This window comes from Chinchilla lanigera, unplaced genomic scaffold (assembly GCF_000276665.1).
Source record: "Chinchilla lanigera isolate Chin_1 unplaced genomic scaffold, ChiLan1.0 scaffold00008, whole genome shotgun sequence".
NCBI classification, from domain to species: domain Eukaryota; kingdom Metazoa; phylum Chordata; class Mammalia; order Rodentia; family Chinchillidae; genus Chinchilla; species Chinchilla lanigera.
In genome coordinates, this window is record NW_004955409.1 from 15,229,039 (window position 1) to 15,249,903 (window position 20,865).

The following is a 20,865-nucleotide window of genomic DNA, read 5'->3' on the forward strand; positions in this document are numbered from 1 at the left end:
TTTGTTCTTTTTTCTGAGGGACATTGCTCCAGAATTATAATCATAAACATTACCTTGTTTTGTTTGGTTTTCTGGTTTTGCTCACCTGTTCTTTTTCAGAACCAGTGACATAAAATCCAATTGCAAAGAATCACTTCTTCTATCAGAAAAGATTCATGTGACAGGAACATGATTCCTAAGCTTTCAGCAAAAACTAGATTTCAGAGAGAAGAAAAGAGCGTTATAAAGTGACTCCTAGGATGCATATCCGGTTTTAAATATACTGGGAATATTTCCAGTTTGAAACTGCATTGTGAATGACAAAGGAAGGAGAATGACTAATATTGATTCACGAAATTCAAAATTTCCAAAAGGAAAACCCAAGATCTTCAGAGAGCAGATTTTACTTAAGAAGTGTCTCAGTCATGAAAGATTAGTTGTAATAATTAAATTATCTTAGCGATCATTATTTTGCCATCTTACCAAAGGTAGCAGCACCCAATACTATATGTGTTATATATATATTGTCTTTTTCTAAGCCCTACCCCATGAAATCCTCACTTACTACACATAGACCCTGCTCCTCCCTAGAGTGAGACTTTCATGAAGTCTAAGATTTTGTATAGCTTATTGTCATCTCAACACGTGGGACAGTACCTGACACATACTAGGTACACAATCAATAACTATTTCACGAGCAATGATCTAATTTATGCATGCAGCTCTTTTGAAGTCATCGTTTGTCATTCTAATACTTCTGTAATCCTGACATTTGGTGTTCCTCTTGCTCTTGGTGTAGTTCCATACTGACACTAACAAAACATCATTAGATAGATCTATACACTGACTTCGTGTGTTATCACTCCCAATGCAGGACTGGCTCCATAATTTTTGCTATCCAAAAATAAAATAAAATTCTAGCTCCAGTGTTCCAAGGTTGTTAAGAAATTCACAATGGCCACTTCACAGCATGAAGCCAATCCTAGGCCCCTAGATTTGTGTTCACAGGGGGCCATTCTTATGAGACTGGCCCATCCAAGAAATTGTATTTGGCAAGAAGGACTGGAGAAGATATTGTTCCACTAAAGGATGAGTCGCTGAAGGCAATTACAGGTCCTGCCTTCAAGCTGAAACTGACTTTGATGTTCCTCTTTACTCTCCTACAGTGGAATATGTAAGTACGGTACAAAGTTCTGCTGCACTGAGACTTTTGTGCTTCAGCTGACTTTAACAATAACTTTTATCTCCCATATTGCAGAACACCACATTTAAAGCATTAAAGCACTTTTAATATACAAGTAGATACGTTGTAAGATAGAGTTTGAACAATGAGAATTAATATGCTAAAGCATAAAGAAAACTCTTGGACTTACAACTCCTGGGCTTAACATTATCAGTCACTGGACATATAAGACATTCTTACAGAGGTTGAATGAATCAAAGAGAATGATCCAACTATTAAGAAATAGGTACTCAATGGAGGCCTGCTACCTTCTTGATGTTCATAGTTGTATTATTTTAGGGAATTTAACACAGAAAAAATAGTCACTGGTTTTCTTTCATGTTAAGCATTTTCTTTATGTTAAATATAAGCAATTTTAGGCTGATGTTTTAAATATTTTAAAAAAGTCTTAGCCTTTTGCTTTTTACACAAAAGCTCACATATCAGTTATTACTGATATTTAACACATTAATATGAGGTTGTACAAATGGAAGACATTTCTGCCTAATATACGACATCTCTTTGTAAGCACAGTCACATGTTAAATGACTCTTACATGCTAGTTTAAGCACTTATTAATATTTTTTATAAAGGTAATGATTTGATTTTAGGAAACCTTGGAGAGGTCACATATATACTTTGGAGTTTGCTTCTCTATTTGATTGAATTATAAAAACTATAGTATATGGGATCATAGATTCTCTTATTTTCACATTAGTTCAATATTAGAAACAGTTTTCCTGATTACTGCAAATGTTCTTTTGCCAATGTAAACTTGTTTCTTTAAGATTCCTTTTTTACAGTTATCTCTAAGTATCAGGCTTTTATTATATAGTGATAGTAAAAATAGGTATTTTCCTTAGGTAGCTTACAATCTAAGTAATCAAAAAAATTAATAGAAACTAGACAACAAGATTTTTATCTAGGATTCATAAAAAAGCCTACATCAATCCAAGAATTGGAGACGTGAGTTTAGAAGGAGAAAGAAAGATCACATTATTGAAGATAAATAAGGATATAGACAGCGCCTTGTCTAAGTAAGGGAGTCCCGAGCCAGAACTAGGCAGGGAGGGGGTGTCTTTGTTCTCAGCTCCGTTTACCTCACGGCCAGAAAGACACTGTCCTCCTTGAGGGTCATTATAACTTACTGGCTATTCTGGGCTCTGATTTGGCCCTTGCCCCATCCATTGCTTATGTGTACATTCTTGGAGAAGCACTTCTGTGGTCCGTCTGCCCTGCCCAGGGGCTTATCTTACAAGATGTATAGTACAGCCCACATTCAATGATGAGTTAGCAAAAACAAGATACACATTCATTTTAGCGAATTAATATGATGAGAGAATAATACATATATATGTGAAAGTATAGATGTTAACAAATATTTTATATACTGAGTTTTTTCAAAAATATAGTCCCCCTCCCCACTCTATTTCTTTTCATGTTTAATTGGAGGTGGAGGAAGAGGGACTTCAGCCTTGTCATGAAGTGAGCCAGGCCAGGCTGCCTATCAGCTCTGTCTCTCTTCCCTTTTATTTCCCTTAGGTACTCTCTTTACTTACCAGAAGTCTTTATTTCCCAGACACCTCCTTGAGGCCCTTTAACTTCCTCTGACTGTTCCCTATCTTTCCTAACAGTACAGTGACTGATACTGTGCTTAACTTTGGTCAGACTTCTGTAGATCATGTGAGTGCTTTAACCAATGTAGGTGTAGGGAAGTTTCACAGAGAGATGACATTCGATGCCAATCTTGATGGCAGTAGCATTGTGATAATGACATCAAAAAGAAGGCCGATTTGGTGCAATGGAATAAAGCAAGTATCAGGATTATTAAAATGATTTCTTATTATTTTCACTACAATTAATATTAATTATTATAACAAACTATATTGGCTTATGTAAGGCTATTTTTATTAGAGAAGTTATATTTTGTCTGGTTAGACTCCAAGTAAATTTAAAAACATAGTATAATAATGTTTTAAATGTGTCAAATAAATCAAATATATTAAGCTTTGCACAGTTCCTTTTGGGAGTCCTTTATATGCTTAGTGAATAATGCACCTGAGTTTTAGCTACTTATATTGCAAAATGCTAAAATGAAAACTTTAAAATATTGACACTAGATTCTGAATCTACTACATAAATATGATTGTTACAGTTAATTTTTAATTCACAGAAATTTCCCTGCAATGTACACCATTGCTTCCTGAAGTCCTGCTCCTTGGAAGGTCCTCGGGTGCTCTTTAGCTCACATGTTTCTTTGCATGACTCAATGAACTTGAGAGTTTATAGCAGCTCAGAATCATGTGCACCATGTCTTGAAAATCTGAGCAATGAGACTGGTTATGTGTGGAATTCTCATGGTGAGACGTCTGATTGACAGTATAGCATAAGTTGTTTACAGATTGTTAGGACTATGTCCTACCTTGGTGTATACAGGCTCTTCATATAACAAAAAGTGAAGCAAAAAATCAATAAGAGCCTAGGAAGGAGCGCAATAAAAATCCACTGGAAAAAAATCGTTCATAAGTTTTGCTTTGCTACTGACTACTTGTCTAGTTACTATAATCATGATGGTTTACAAGTGTCTGTACAAGAATTCGCATCTATGGAGAGAAAGCTCTTGATAACATAGAACTCTCATACTATGAATAAGAATAGTTAATGAACAGAGGGCAAAGGGATAGAAAAACAATTCATTCTACTGAACTGGATTTTCTTCTTTGCTTTTTTCTGTTTAAAGAGGAAAAAAGACTTTGGAAATGTGGCTAATTAAAATTGTACTTCTGTAGAATAACAGTAGTAAGGGATAGGCTGTTTTATCTGTGAGAAGGCCTCAAGTATAAGACTGACATGGGAAGCCCTGACTATGCTGTCATCAGAGAACGTTTCCATGCAGTGAAACGTTACATAAGTAGTACCTGGGTTACTGAACAGAGAAAAATTAATTTTCCTCTTTGAATGCAAAATTATGAAGTACAATCCATGGCCTGTGCATAAATGATGGAGTTTGGTGCACTCTGGAAAGAGAGGCCTGGATAGTAAGTGTTTTCAGCTTCTCAGGCTACATTTCATCTGTCCTAGTTCTTTTATTCTACTTACACTGAGTAAGCTGCCAAAGACAATAACTGAATGGGTACCGGTGTTTCTAATAAAACTTTATTGACAAAAACAGTTGTAGGCCATATTTGTCTGTAAGCCTTAGTGTGTTGTCTTCTACCTAGATTATGAACCTATATTAAGAGAGAAACTGCTGTAACTGTCCTACTAACCATTTTTGAAACTTGGATTTATTATTTATCCATCATTTTTTCTCTTTAAAATGAAAAGAGGAAAAAAGAGAGAGAAACTAAACAAAAGGATTGGGTTCTATGAAATTACTGGAAAATTAAGGTATACCAATATATAACGGTTATTTGTCTATACGAGCATTCCTATATTTTATAAAAATTAAAGCAAAATCTCCATTGTTCTTATTCCTCATTCATATTGAGTGCCTTGTTACCTGGTCAATGTCTGCTTTCGGGGCCCAAACTATAGAATTATGCACCAAGGATTCCTGAGATTATTTTTGTGATTACTGAATTCTGGTTCCTAACATACAAGTTTTTCTACTGCTTTACCTGTTCTGCTTGTGACCCCCCCTCTACCTGTTTTTTCAGTTTCTATATATTTTTAAATGTTTAAATGTCTAAGAACACGTACTAGAGAGACAGAACATTTGTAAGAAATAAAGTAAACTCTGAACATTACAGCCTTTGGATTATGGAGTCAGTTTCCCTCTTTTCTGAGGGGATCATTGACCACTTTTCCATTGACCTTAAGCACGATGGCATTCATGCAGATTAAATTTGCTCTTAAAGAGCAAGATTTAAACTCTTGAATAATCTTTCTTCTGTTTAATGGAAAGGGCATTACATCTTCCTTGATCAGGATGAAAAAGAGACATAGTGTTTTAGGTAGAGTCTATGTGGGGAGAACATCCCCTTAAAAACAGTGATTTACTGCTTCCATAGACTTGCCCATTTTTAAAAATAGTTTCCACTTTACTGGTAGCGCAGAGACAAGAAACAAACTGGTAAACGTACTATGTTACATTGAAGCCTTACAAGGCTATTGTACTCACTGAATTTACCAGGGAGACACTGCCTGAGAATGTACACTTCTTGAGTATGTACAAAGACTATCTTTTAGGAAATTTTAGACTAAACCTACACAAATTTTAGATAAAGTCTACATAGTTCCTTTCATTTTGCTTGCAGTATTACCCTATGATATATAGCGATGGTTATATAAATTGTTATTTAGGCATATAAGATATTTCTAAGAAGAATATTTAAAGGAGAACATCACTTATTTGAAAATAAATTTTGCTCCTCAATTTTTTATGAAAAGTTTGAGAGGTTTTCATATTAAAATATCAAAAGCTTTCAAGAACTATTAAATATTCAGTGGAATTATTTATTCTGTTGATTTACGTTAGCCTGGCAATGGTTAATGTCTGACGCAGATTTTCCACAAGGGGATGTGTCAATGCAAAACTCTGGGGTGATGAGGGAACTTCTCTATAATTTGTGTCGGCGCAGACAATAGACTTTTATTCAGATAGAAAGTTTAAAATAATAAAAAAATTAGTAAAGGTAATAAGCTTTCTGAAAGATTTTATTCTCACACTTAAATAAGCTTGAAAAAAATCACAGGAAGAAATAAAAATCTGTGTTATCTAACACATGATAAAGTATACATTTCAGTGGGATTACGCTTGAATAATTTTAATAACAGATAAAATCAAGTATTTGCTTCAATGCATTGTCAAAGTAATATGGAAGAACAGGGTATAATTTTACTGAATCTGGTCAGCAGGATTTCCAAAGGAGGAGGAGAATGTACCCATTCCCTGTGATGAATATAGTTATATGTATCACAAAGGTACACTTATAAAAATTAGAAATTAATTAAAATTTAAAAGAAAAAGAACTAGGCACTAAATGTTACAGGGAAATGCATTGCACTTGATTCTATTAGATCACATTCACACAAGAGCAATAGGATCTGATTGATAAATTGTGGGCATAGTCATTGGATGAATCTGTCAAATGAAAAACAAATAACAATTAGTGGAAGAATGATAGAAATTTTAAAAAACTGGAGACATTCCAGAGCCCTAAAAGTCACTGAAGCAAAATGTTTCTTCCTGTTTTACAACAATGCAGTCTACCTTTACATTGTGAGGAAATTTTCTGTAAGTAATTTAAAGATTATTAGAGAGAGAAGACAAAAATTATTAATTAAAAAGGAAATTTAGGCAATGGGGATAAATGATACATTATGGGAAATTAAGTTAAGGAAACAAATCTTTACATTCATAGTCTCCAAAAATAAGTACTAAAATAGTAATATAACTATGCTTCGCAAAATAATTTATCACTAACAGTATTTTAAATATACACTCTTTTACCTCTAAATAAATTTCATGGAGAAGAGATTAAAACAGTTGTTACTTCTTGTAAATGTCTGTAATGCCATCAATGTTCCATATAAAACAATGCCATAAAATCTACACATAAATGATCTGATATCAAAATACCATATTAAAACTCTGATATTTTTTCCTCCTTTTCTATTCTCTCCTTGCATTTCCCCTCCTTTGTATTCTGACTTAAACTCTAAATCTCAGATTCTAAATCCAGTAGAGTTTGCAGCGTGCATTAACATCTTGTATTAAGTGGATGTTTTCCTTTGTTATCTCAGGGGACTCTGGTCCTCAGTCACCGCCTTTGACAGAGGCCTCGCAGGAGAGGGGTACCTTGTATGGGTTCTAAGATATTCTCAAAGGCATCCAAGTGATGCTATAATTGAATTAATGGGACAGCACACTCTGTTGATGACAGAAGCCTATATACAACCTCTGTTCTAATCCCAAAGAGAAGAGTATTAGGATGGTAGGTTCTTCCTGCCAGTCTTACAGCTTACTGACAAAAGGGAGAGAACTCTTATCTGTTTTAATCAAAAGACACACTAGATTGAACAGTAATAATTCCACCAAGAAGATCATTTCCAACATTGTGCTGGATTGAAATTTCTTTAGTGCTACTTAAGATAGTAATACTTACCTTATTCTAGCTACCTGAACTCCGTGGACCCATGATTTGGGTCTTTAAATTGCTGCCTAATTATAACTGAGTAGCATAATTTAGGTATCTACAGCACATGTATAACACACGTTAAAACTTAAAGCACACTGATGGAGATTACTCCATTTAAGGTGAAGAATTTTTTCAAACCTTTACCACAACATAAATATAGAAAAATGTATGAAGTATACACAAGCAGTTTAAATAATATACATGTCCACACCCAATTTAATTTAAGAAATAAAATATTACCATATGCTGAAGTTTTTCAATGTAAATTACAGACCATGTAACACAGAATAGCTATTTACAAAAATATAGCAAAGAAAAGGTAGGTGTTTGGAGTGTTCTGTATGTTGTAATTGCTGCACCAAACACCTTACTGTAGTTTCTCAGGTCTCCTTTGGAAATAAATATTGTGGCTCATTTTATATAGAATGAGAAACCTGAGCATTAGAACATGTAAGCAAATTTCTCAGGCCACCCAGTTTCATGGTAATGACATCAGGTGATGAACATAGGTCAATCATGGCCGCAGAATCTGGTTTCTTCACACAGGACAACGGTTGTCCTATGGATTGAACTCAGGTAATGAGATTTCAAGCTCCAGATGGACATTATGAAAAAGGTATTTTATACATCTCAGAAACCTGGAATCACACTCTGTCTGCCTTCTGATCTCTTTGGCTACGGAACTGGAGCCTTACAAGTCCTATTTGGTGCCAGTCAATCCACTCAGCAGCTTAGGGTCAGGACTGCTTTGCAGCGGGAGGGAAGAACTGAGAGCTGCAGATTTCTCTTCAGTACATGACAGGTAAAGAAGTCAGAATTTTCCAAACTGTGTAGGTCCTCTGTGTAGCTCTTCTGTGTAGATCTTTAATGATGACTAAATTAAAAGTGCATGAGGGCGGGGAATGTAGCTCGCCGGTACAGCACCTGGCAGGCAACGCAAGGTCCTGGGTTTGATTCCCAGTACCAAAAATAAAGTACAGGAAATGAGAGGAATGTCATTACACTTTTGAATAATTCTGTGCATGATATGAAACATATAGATAATTTAAATACGTGAAATAGGAAAAAAGGTAAATAGTTCAAATGTCTGTGTCTAAAATGCATTTATCATGAATGACAGTCCACTATGAATAAAACTCAAGTAGTCCACTTTACCAAGTCTATCTAAATAATGCTTGTAAACAAAATATAGTTAGTTGACATTTAAATAAAAATATCCCTGCTCGAAAGTAAAATGTGATATAAGACCATATTAATGAAATCTTACCAAACTCTGCTTACACTCACATAGTACATCAGAAGGAGTTACATGCGGTAATCAATGACATTATGTGAGCCTTTATGTGGTTTTAAAGTTGGGTCCACATTTTTTGTAACATTCTATACTTCTCAGAGTGGCAGAATGGATCATAAAATGCAATCAAGGATCCGTAGACTACTTGTTAATAAGGACTCATGTGTTATAAGAAAACATTCCTCCTATTATTTTTTCGCTGACCAGTTAACTATGAACAGATCTGTTAGCTCACGTTTTGCTTTTAAAGAACATGTAGCCCTGACCTGATGGCACAGCGTCATCACTAGTCTTTCACTAGTCACTTCATGTTTGCTTTTGATAAAGCGTGAAGGATCAGCTTCATCTTATGTCAAAATGTTTACTAAAATGGTGATAGTGTCTACTTCCACAGAATAGAGCATAGCCCATGATACACAACCAGTAGTGTAACTAGGGAATTTGTAAACCACAGGCATAGTCCGTAGTGATCATTTATAAGAGGCCTAACAATGCCACATGGGTTCTGGAAAGAGACACATGGCCTTTTCATTGGAGAAGTAAATTGATTTTCCTAGCCGCTTTGCATTGAAGAGTTTACCACCGTGAACAACAGTTTCTCTAGAAAGTGAAATAAATTACTTATTGCTTTAAAGGATCTTCCTTTTGCTGTGCTTTCATAAGATGCACTTGATACATAATTTACAGCTTATCTTGCTTTTCATTTAGAATTCCTTCATCTGCAGGAAAGCAGTCACATAATTAACATGATCAGACAGCTCCATTTACTTTCTAGCCCCTGGTTTTCATGATAACACCCTGACCTTTGTGGGAAGAGACAGCGCTGACATTTTGTCATTCTCGTAAGGGAGGAATAGATGTATTCGGGGTTGCCCAAACCTCATTAACTCAGAAAGGCAAAGTGAAAGCAAGGATATCTGTATTATGTGCTATTCTACGACACTATCCAAACATAAAACTCAAATGATGCATAATGTCAGACAAATGCAACCTTTTTTTAATGGTTCCCAAGATGTCTCTATTGAGATTAAGAAGGTTCATCTTTTTCCAAAATATTATTTTCTTCTAATATTTTTTTTAATCCAAAGTGCACATATATCTTCTGGATACCTGATAATGGCAAAGAAATTTATTTACAAAATATGCCATGTATCATTTTATCTTTAAATTCTTACAGTTTTTTTTCTCTTAATCACCTTCTTCACCTGCAGATGAAGAAATAGATTAAGATTTCCCTTGACCAAGATTACACAGTTAGTACATGTGTTATACCCTCAATCCAGGTCAGACCTCTAATCCTGTACATTTATAACTCTTCCAAAGTCTCTGTGTTAATTATAAAATGTTCTCTAATTAACAAAAAAAAATATGAGGGATTACCAGCTAGTAAGAAGTCATGTATATCTGTTTCTATGATATATAATATAGCTCTTGGAGGTAGCAAATGACCTAAATTATTCTTGTCCCTAGCCTTAAGAATATTTGCCTGGGGGGCTGGGGATTTAGCTCAGCAGCACAGCACCTGCCTGACAAGTGCAAGGTTATGAGTTCGATTCCCAGTACTGGAAAATTAACAAGCCCCCCTCCCCCCCCAAATAAAAGAATATTTGCCTATAGAAGAAACTCAAAAACCTGCGTTAAAATAAATTTATATTAATTCTAGAATAGGGGCAATATTTTTATATCTGGAATCATGAACTCGTTGCTCCGAGAGTGCTTGCTGTTAGTTTAAGGGATAATGACTATACACACGCATATACATGCATTTAGAGAAATCATGGGCCTCATTTTTAAGCATAAGTATGCAGGGAAATAAATACATTTTGGACTGTGATAACTGTAGGAATTTGGAAGTCAGGTAATTCAATCTATAACACTGTCTTCTAACGTATTATTTTTATTTTGTAGAATATAGACTTAGAGTGTAGTATTCAATTTTTAAAGTTAAAACTATGTGATTTTACCCAAACAAGTATATTTTTCAGGTTTATTGTGCACTATTAAAATATCAAGCAAAAAAAAGAAACTTGGAAAGGGGAGATAAATTGAGAAATTGATCCATAGTCCCCAGAAATCTTTTTAAATTCTTTGTCTTTATCAAATATTCTCATTAATATTAATATACTGTAAAGATAATGATTAATAAAGCATTATCTTTACAATATATTTGATGGTTAACTCTTGTAATAGCCTCTCATTAATACAGCAAAAAGCAAGTACCTCACTTGTACAGTCCACATTTGTTTCTTTTTTTTTTTTGGTTTGGTTTTTCCCTGTACCGGGAACCGAACTCACGACCTTGCGCTTGCCAGGCAGGCGCTTTGCCACTGAGCTAAATCCCCAGCCCCCACATTTGTTTCAAAAGTCTTAGTCTCATGTACATTATTTGCTTGCTAAAATTTTAACATAATTTGAATCACTAACAAGCTAAAAATCTTGTTCTTGTTTGTATTGTTGTTTAAATAAAAAAGACTTTTTTACCTCATAGATTTCACATACCTAATCAGTGATCAGCATTCAGTAACATATGTTAGTGTATGGAAAACACATGCATTAACCAGGGAAGGGAACTAGTAAAAGAAATAAAAGATGTTTATATCTTCTTCCAAAGAGGATAGTAGAAAATCCTCTTGTCACAAGAGATTTATGTTAATGATTCTAGAAAATACTTTATTATAGGCTCAACTTACTAAACCAAACCATGTGAAGATCATAAAATTCAGGACACCTGAGACCTTCAGCCAAGTGGTACCTAAGTGATCTGAGCTGAAGTCCCATGCAGTTATCTGTACATAAATCATCAAGAATAGAACCTGTGCTTATTTGCAGCTGGCCTTTGAGCTTGTATAGCAGGAAAATACAAGTGCCATGCAGAGAATGATTTCCTATTTTATTCTTTCATCTTACACTTTGTATTTTATGAAATCTCTTAAAGACTATTCTTGTGCCGTAGCAACACCTGCTGGGAGAGGGAAGTTGGAACAGCCACAACTGTTGCCTGCCAAACCTGTTTTCCTAACTGAATGGCACTGCACGCCCTCCACCCTCCAATACCAGAACCCTTGGAGTTGCTACCTCAGGAATCCTGCTTCTCCTCATACATTGCAAATAGCTAATGATACCATTCGAATAGGATTTCCCAACTCTTTAAAAAAATAAATATTCCATGCATGTGTGTATGAATGAACGCACATTTCTCCTTAGACTTTGCAGATCAAATGCTTGGTATTTCACCTCATGTTTGTTTTAAGTGTAGGTTTTCATCTGCTCTGTTGCTAAAGTTGGAAAACATCAATCCTCTTTTGTTAGTATCTCCCCACTTATTCTGGGTGAGATACTAACCCAGAATTATTATGTGTATTCTTCAAATTAAGAGTAGAGAAGGATTCAAGTGTGAAAATGATCTTGATCTGTGCCACTAAGCTAAATCCCCAGCCCCTTTAGTAACTCATTTTAAGGGCAAATATCCAGAAGGAAGTGTGACAGTGCAAAATGTTATTTTATTAACTATACCTCAGGGAAGTTCTGTGTATTTCAAAACAACAGTAACCACAGAACAACTAGTTGTTTTATATCATATAATTTATGCTATTATCTCTTTGTGGTTTTATAAATCAGTAAGTATTTCTAGAAATCTTTATTCCTTTAGTGAAAAATGAGCAGGTTTGCTTCCTTTGACCAAACATTGTGTGCTACTAATCATGGTCTCTAACAGAACGTTGATATCAGCAGGTCCACTAAAACGTGGGAAAACTTTGGTTTTGGATTTTTTCAGTCAACTTGAATATTTTTAAGCACAGCTATATTTTTTCAATCAACACATACATATTTATACTTATAATGAGTCAAACTTATTGGTTAAAAAATATTAGTAGTATTAGGATTTGAATTGTTTTGAAGCAGAAGGAAATTTTCAAATTTGCCTTATATCACAAGATGAGTATTTTCAGTAGTGTGAGTTCTTATAACTTTTGTGTATTAAGGCAGTTATTCCCAGTCTTATCAATGTGCTCAAATCATCTGCGAGGAATGTAGTAATTAGCATATTGCCAATATTAATATATGGAAATTTAGAAACACAAATTATAATAATATTTTCCCTGTTATACTGAGTCTGTGTTGTTGAGAGGAGGATAAATGAACAGAGTTACAAAAAGCATGCTGACAATCGCACTTCACCAGTAGCTTAGTGGCTTATCCCATAGTCCATCATGAGATATCACGACATACCCCACCGACAACTAGAGCAACTGCTAATTATTTAGTTCTAAGTGAAATGACGGTGTGATTTGTCAGAGCCCACAATCTGAGTCTATGTGTACGTCTCAGGCTTATGAAACCAATCTATATGTAATGTGCCAGTAAACAAAAGGTTGAGAACTGCTGACACAGACAGGAGAAACCATTCAGGTGTGATAGTGTATCTTTCCTTTACAAATAAGCGCTCAGTAAAAAAAGGCTATTATTTACCTTGGAGTTTCAAACAATTGATCAGAAAGTGTGAAACTCACATTAAGCATACAGTAAATATTTTTAACCCATCTATTGTTTTTGAAGAAAACACACACACAGTAGATTTAGTTCATTTGATTTCTTTACATCTACAAAACACTATTTGCTTCACTTTTACTTTTTTATATTTGTATATATACCTGGCCAACATGAAAATTACTGAATGTTAACCTTTAAGGGTCACTTTCATGAATCCATATTTTCTTTGAAATTATATTTTTAATGTATATTCTTAAATAGATGTATTTGACTACACACATACATCTGTTGTAAACTATTTCCCATAATTTCATGTGTAATTGAATTAGTGATATATTTTACAGTTACAGAAATATGAATTTGACAGTCTTACTGGAGAAAACTCTGCTAATTTAGTTTCTCATGGTTTTAAAAAATAAAATTTCTTTTGCTTGGATATCAATGATTAAAATACAGCACAAATACTTATGTACTTTAAGCCAGTAAGTTCACAGGCATATTCCAATGTCTGATCCAGGCACGTCGTATTTTCTCCCATTGTTGCAATGAACTGAACTTCTCCAAATTTTCTGAGTAAGGAAAATGAGACAGTTATTTTCCAAGTAAAGTCTGAATATTGTATTTCCTCAGCTTCCTATTTCAATGAGGAAATGAAAATATTTTCTTCTCCTATACTTGTTTTATAGCCTGTGATCCGAAGGAAAAGGTGACAGAAAACCAATTTGTTCAAATCATCTTTTTATATTTGGAATGAGAACCTCATGTTTCATATCATGTTTTCAAGTTTTCTCTGATTGCAGTATGTCCTCTAGTAGCATTTTAGACAAGAAACATCACAGTAAGGTCCGTGTATAGACTATATGTCAAAAATACATCTGTGTTTCTTTTGATGGGATTCTTTTCCTTAAGCAACCACATTATGAATAAATGTGAATCTTATAGGGTGCAGGCATTTAACACTTTTGTGCACATGCTTTTCTTGTGAGGCAATATTTTAACAGTAATATATGTAACCAGTTATGCCAAAATTAAATAACAGATCCTCAAATTACCTTTCTTGTTATTTTTCTTCAATGTACGGTTTATCTTCTGAACTATTCAAGTACGAGAAGATTGAAAAAGAACAGTAGGCAAGTCTTTTGTTTACTCTCTCAAACATCTCACAAATCTTAAGATTTATATCAGAGATCAATCTTAAATTGATATATTGTCTTCATAAAGTTCTCCTTATATGTGTTAGTAATTTTAGAATTTTAGAATTACTCTTTTATTGCTTTTGTTCTAAAATGTATGACTTACATCAATTATGCGTTTTTTTGTTGTCTAATTTATGAATAGCTTGTCTTTCTGCCTTTGCCCCATCCATGGCCCTCTCTCTTCCTTTCTCAGTTATTTTAAAACTCCCTGATCTGTGCCAGTCAGCAGAGCAGGCAGCAGGCTTTCACAATAGAGCACAAGTCTCTATATTCCCAAGGGGCTGGCTGTCTGGTCCGGGAGATAGAAACAGGAGCAAGCGGTGCACAGCTGTTTGCACAGAAGAGTGAGCAGACAGCACACTGCACACTGCGTGAATAACCAGATAGGGTGAACAACCAGATAGGCCTGGGAGGCAAGGAGAGTTTTCAAAACTGAAGTAACATTTGAACGGAGCTTCTACACACAGGGTAGGCAGGGGTAGTAGAAGGCAGCCAAGGTGAAACAACGGAAGAGCAGCTTGTTCCAGAGCACCAGGGTGAGCTGGTTATGAAGACTTCATGGAAAGGAGCATTGGAGGACTACGCAATGACCGCAGAGGCGCATCACCCAGACTTTGTTATTCAGAATACCGTTTCAACAATGTGTTACTATCAAAGGGAGATTTGATGACTCGAGTTTTGGAAATTATATTACAATAATACTTTAAGTATCTCAGAGTGTCTTGGAGCCTGCAATATGCTAATATGTGCTGCAGATATTGTAGAAAAGTAAAAAATGGAGGAAATGAAATACAATAGTAGCACTAGATATAAAGCAGACTGCTATTACTATAGTGACTTCTGGTCTTCCTTTTTCTTTAGATTGATCCCAGGTACACCTCCTTCTCTTCCTCAAATCAGTGCCCAATACTTCAGTGTCTTAATATCTATCTTAGTGCTAAAATTTTTTGCTGAGGTCCTATTTTGTGAGACAAAGTGTGTTGAATGCCAATGACATAAAAGTAAAGCATCGATATTTTCCCCTCCATTGAAGGCCTCTGTCAGCAATCACTAGTGTATGTCTTTTCATAAAAAAAAAAAAACTCTAAATTTTACTATAGATACATGAGGTTGAGAATATGATGGTATAGGATGCAAATTCATAGTAAAATACTTACTATAGTGAATGGAAATTAGCATGTATATCAGCTCACGTAGTTACTGTGGGTATGTGTGTATCTCAGGAGAAGCTAAAATCTGCTTATTTAATGTGGAAAAATGGGGCATCCTTATTGATACTCCTTATTGACAGGTTTCACTCAATAATAGTGGTGATAGCTCCTCACAACTCTCCACAAAGTTAAAAAATATAAATATTATTATCAATAAGTACAAATATATCACATCATTATTCTAAAATGCTCTGTAATATTTTATTGTATGACTATTCCCCGATTAATTTAACAGGTCCATTAGGCTGTTTTCAGTTCTCTGTTATGAAAGCAGTGTTACGACGAGCAGTTGTAGTGAGGTTCATAGTGATTAGAGAGACACGAACAAAACTGTGTTTGTGCTGATAAAGCCTGCAACAAGGTAGCCAGAGACCTGCGAGAATGAAATTAGTGACAGAGAGGCAATTTAGGATACTGTCACAAGAACAGAAAAATGATGACTCCTGAGAATGCTGCTTATGGCTGTATAAAGAAATAGGCAGGCATGCAAGACATACCTGAGCAAGAGCAAGGCTGATGGCTGTTTGGAAGTGACAGACAGAGGAAACGGTGACCAAGGAAAACACTGTTTTTTTAATTAATAGGTGGGTTGTGTTGATAATCAATTATTAGCCATACCAGCACCTTGAAGCTGGTTAAGTTTAGAGGTCTGAAAGATTTGGGGAAGATAAAAATAAATTGCAGTCACAACTGGAAGAACTTTGGGATAAAGTTAGACCGTGTATTGCTGGCATGTAAAAGAAAGAAAATAGATGGAAACAAATGAGCTTTTCTAATGGAAAAATTTATATTTATAGTCAAGTGAGCTCAGGGCAGAGTGATAAAGTGTATAATATATACGGTGAACAGAAAAAGAGACACCTACAGAAGATTTGAGAAATTTTATGGATTTTAGGCTAAAAGAATTGTAAAAAAAAGGCTTAATTCTTGTTTCAAGATTTAAAGTCCTATAGAAGAAAAGGATATCAAACTATATTTTAGTTAGGTTTTTCTGTTGAATAAAAACTGGGCCCATTTATCCAAAAATATATTTTAAGTAGCCTAGATTAAAACTGAGATTTATTTTTCTATAATTTTAATATTTTAGGCAGGGGTAAATGTTTAAATATATGACTAAAAAACAAATTTACAAAGAGAAGTTTTGAGCCATTCAGCACACTAAACTTTATAAAGATTATAGCTAGTTAAGGCTTTATTTTGATAAGAATAACAGTGTTATACAATCTTTAAATATCTTATTAAGTCATGAAATAAATGCTTTTACCTGGTGTCTTTTATCTCATTAAATTTTTAGTATTTGTTGCTACTTTCAGCAAATTAAAACTTTGAGGCTCATCAGAAAGTAAAAATGCTCAAAATTGAGAAATTAATAGTCAAGGTTGTTCTACTTGGCCAAAGTCATATGACTTGTTTCTAGAAGAGACATGAATTGAAAATTTTAAGTATTAGCACTCCACTAAGTAATCTTTAATTTAGAATCTCTTGTGTTTCACCAAGGTTTACCAAAATCTGGATATTTACAGTAATATGTCAGTTAAGGGACGCTTCTGTTTGCAAACAATTTGGTTTGCACACAAAAGCATTTGGCACAATTGTGCTTGTTTTCGCAGTGAACTCCACAGAGGATGACAAATACAATCACGGTCATAGTTCCCATGAAAATACAAACGCAGCCATCTTCCCCCAAATCGTAAAACAAATTGAGTTTATAAACTGAGGAACTACAGTATTTGGATTATAAGCAATTTCAACACGTATAGAAAATATTGCTATACTGTATAGATAAATGATAGATAGATCGATGATAGATAGAGAGATAGCTATAGTTATTTAAGATATGAAACATGAAGTTTTACAAAGCATTTCTCATAGAGCCCTTCACATTTCTGGCTTGACTCTTCTATTGCCTCTGAGAGAGTAATCAAGAAACACCCAGGAGGGGCTGGGGATTTAGCTCAGCGGCACAGCACCTGCCCGACAAGCACAAGGTGGTGAGTTCAATTCCTGGTACTGGAGGAAAAGAAAAAAAAAAAGAAACATCCAGGAATTTTCTCCATGCTGGTGTGGTAGTGGGTACTTGTAATCTTAGCACTCTGGCAGACTGAGGCCGGAAGACTGGGAGTTTGAGACAAGTCTGGGCAACTTACCCACTTAAGTAGACCCTGTCTCAGGACGAAAAAAATTTTAAAAGCTGGGGATGTAGCTCAGTAGAAAGGACCTGGACTCCATCCTCAGGAGAAAAACAAAGAAAGAAAAAGAAAGAAAAAGAGAGACAGAGAGAGGGAGGGAGAGAGGGAGAGAAAGCAAGAAAGAAAGAAAGAAAGAAAAAGAAAGAGAGAAAGAAAAGGAGGGAGGGAGGGAGAGAGGGAAGAAAGAAAGAAAAAAGAAAGAAAGAAAACAAAGGAAAAGAAAAGAAGAAAAGAGTTTTGCCCACTTTGTCCTGAGGAGCGGATGGGCATGAGCAGAGGGAAGGAGTCGGTGCTCATGCAGGACCGAACGCCAGACTCCGTGGTTTGCTGGAGCTGCTCTCCCCTCCTTACCTCTTTGTCATTAATTAGCCTTTCCTTGTAATCTGCTCACGTCAAAGTATTTCTCAGCTTTTATTGTCAATGTTCTCATTTTAATGTTAAATATTTTGTATTTTAGATTTTCAAGGAAATTAAATAAAATTAATGAATTAATCTTTAATTGTGCCTGCCACTGGGTAGAGACATAAGAGATGTGAAGTGAGGAGGTTATTGTTATTCTGCATTTTTTTCTCAGAAAGGTGGAATAAATACTGCAGCTTGGTTCCCATCCTACTCCTACAGGTCACTGCTTAGATCTGGGTCACCATTTTGTGGCTCGCTTCCAGAGGAAACATCATTTGATTAAATCATTAATTGTTTATATCTATAAGATTTAGGTAACCTTTAATCAATTATCTCATTAAATCATTAGAACATTTAGGTTTTTATTGCAGTTTTAAACACATTTTAATTTCTTATTATATATATGACATTTATGTATGTATACACATATATATGTATTCCAAAATGTGCTTAATGTTTCACATTTCCTGAATTATAAAATACTGTACACTGTGTAATTACTCTTTCTTGACCTGAAGCAAGTGAAGAAGTAAAATGGAAAAGTTGACGGGAAGATGCCTGAGATGCAAGATCATCCCGAAATTATTTCTGACTTGCATTTATTTTGCTCCATTTGAAACAAGAGAAACAGCACCTTGGCATTAGTCAGGAAAATAATTTCACTTCTAACTTTTTTTGTAACTGAGGGCTTAGTATCAGTAAAACTAGATGGGAGAGTATTTCCTCTTAATCTATATGTTTTATGACCCACAAAAAGAATGCAGACTAGAGGACAGAGGAAGCAGGCTGGAGGACAGAAGAAAGAAAGCTATGATTGCATAAAGAATAGAAAAAAATTAAATTATTCATATGTCTGTAATTGTTATTTCACACATTTTGTTTACCTTATGATTTTTGACAGATCCTATACTGCGTAGACCCATTTAAAATGAGGTATAATTATATATAAAAATGAAAATAGTAGACTCAAAAAAGTGTGACACTGTAGTAAATTATTCCATTCCATTCTGACAAGGAGAAGACAGACCCTAAATTTTAGCAATTTTGCAACAGATTTTGAACCACAGTTAAAACTTTTGGTTTTGTATCCCAGGTTTTTCTTTTTCCCTTTCCTAGTTTTTGTGCTTAACATTTGATGCTAAGTTTATGTACCTGAATCTTACTTTCAGGAAGCAGGATCTCCTTTCTATGAAAAGACTCTTTTAATGGCTGGTAAAGACAAGCTGTTGAACAGATTTTCTCATATTGACCGTTCACTTTGCAAAGAAAACCTTATTTATTGCGATACTGTTTGAAGGGCCCCTGAGGATGTTTAATAAAATAATCATGACTCATTTTAAGTGAGGGGGCATTCCATTTCCCCCCTTTGGTCTGTATATTGTTTTTGTCAACTGAATTGTCACATTTCTTCAACCAGCAGAAATTGTTTCCTTATGATTTTCTGTGTCTGAATATGCTTTACCAGTTTATACTAACCTTGAAAAATTTTCTTTTTCCCATTTCAAGTTCCACCCAATCTGACTGTTCCACAGGAAAAATCACCTTTGGTCACCAGAGAAGGAGACACAATAGAACTGCAATGCCAAGTAACCGGGAAACCTAAGCCAATCATCCTGTGGTCTAGAGCGGACAAGGAAGTTGCAATGCCTGATGGGTCAATGCAGATGGAGAGTTATGACGGGACCCTGAGGATTGTGAATGTGTCTAGGGAAATGTCAGGAATGTACAGATGTCAGACCAGCCAGTACAATGGGTTCAACGTCAAGCCAAGAGAAGCCTTGGTGCAACTCATTGTTCAGTGTAAGTAAATTCTGCTTCTTTGTGTCTTCATTTGGAGACAAGTGCAGAAGCAATACCTTTATTCTATGAGAGAAACGAGGTGATTTTAAAAGCTAGATCAGGATGAACTTCTTCTGCATCACTGCTACTCAATTGAAGTTTTCCCTAAATCTGTTTATGAGTCAGCTATTACAAGAGTTGCATGAGTCTGTATGTGATGATTATGATGATGTTATGCAGTTGGGTAGTGTCAAAGAATCAGCCAATTTAATGGTTAAAAACTGTCCACGTGTAATGAAGCAAAGTGGAGAGGAAATAATTGCTAACTCAAGTTATAATGCACTTGTTTTCAAAGATCATCTTTCTACTTTGGTGATCACAATGCCCTTTTACCCAAATTATCCACCTACGTATTTCAAAGAATCCCTTTGGTTAAACTGCAGAGACCTAATCTTTGAAATGCTTTGTTTGCATGTTTGAAGTTGTAACAGCAGATCACATTGTCCAGCAGTACAGAAAATACTGAGGCAGGTCTTTAGTGTAGAATCTATGCCTGACTTATCCTAGGAGATGTGCTGAATTGCCAGTGTTGAATAAGTTAACTTTTAAACTGTTTTTATTGAAATCACAGTTATAGTTCTTACACAAAAAACAGAAACAAGAAAAAAAAAAAAAAACTATACCCAGGCGTGGTGGCGCATGCCTGTAATTTCATCACTGGGGAGACTGAGGCAGGAGGCTCGTTGCAAGTTTGAGATCAACCTGGGCTATAAAGTGAGCTCAAGGCCAACCTGAACTGTGTAGCAAGACCCTGTTTCAAAAAGACAAAAACAAAACAAAACAAACAAACAAACAAAAAACATTATGGGTTTGGTATTTGCTCCTGAAAGTATCTAAATCCATATATCTAACAATAAATGAAAACGTGATGCTACTGGTATTGCTGGCATTGAGAAAAT

General features: G+C 35.0%; 1 protein-coding gene across 3 annotated transcripts in view; it reads left to right on the top strand.

Annotated features, from left to right (window-relative positions):
* The window catches only part of Mdga2 (MAM domain containing glycosylphosphatidylinositol anchor 2), a 765,137-nt gene that overhangs the window by 544,787 nt on the left and 199,485 nt on the right, over positions 1-20,865 (top strand). For all 3 annotated transcript variants that reach the window (XM_005376849.2, XM_013510341.1, XM_013510342.1), the window contains one exon: positions 19,634-19,927. In XM_005376849.2, the coding sequence (XP_005376906.1) occupies positions 19,634-19,927 (294 nt within the window). The remainder of the gene's footprint in view (positions 1-19,633; positions 19,928-20,865) is intronic.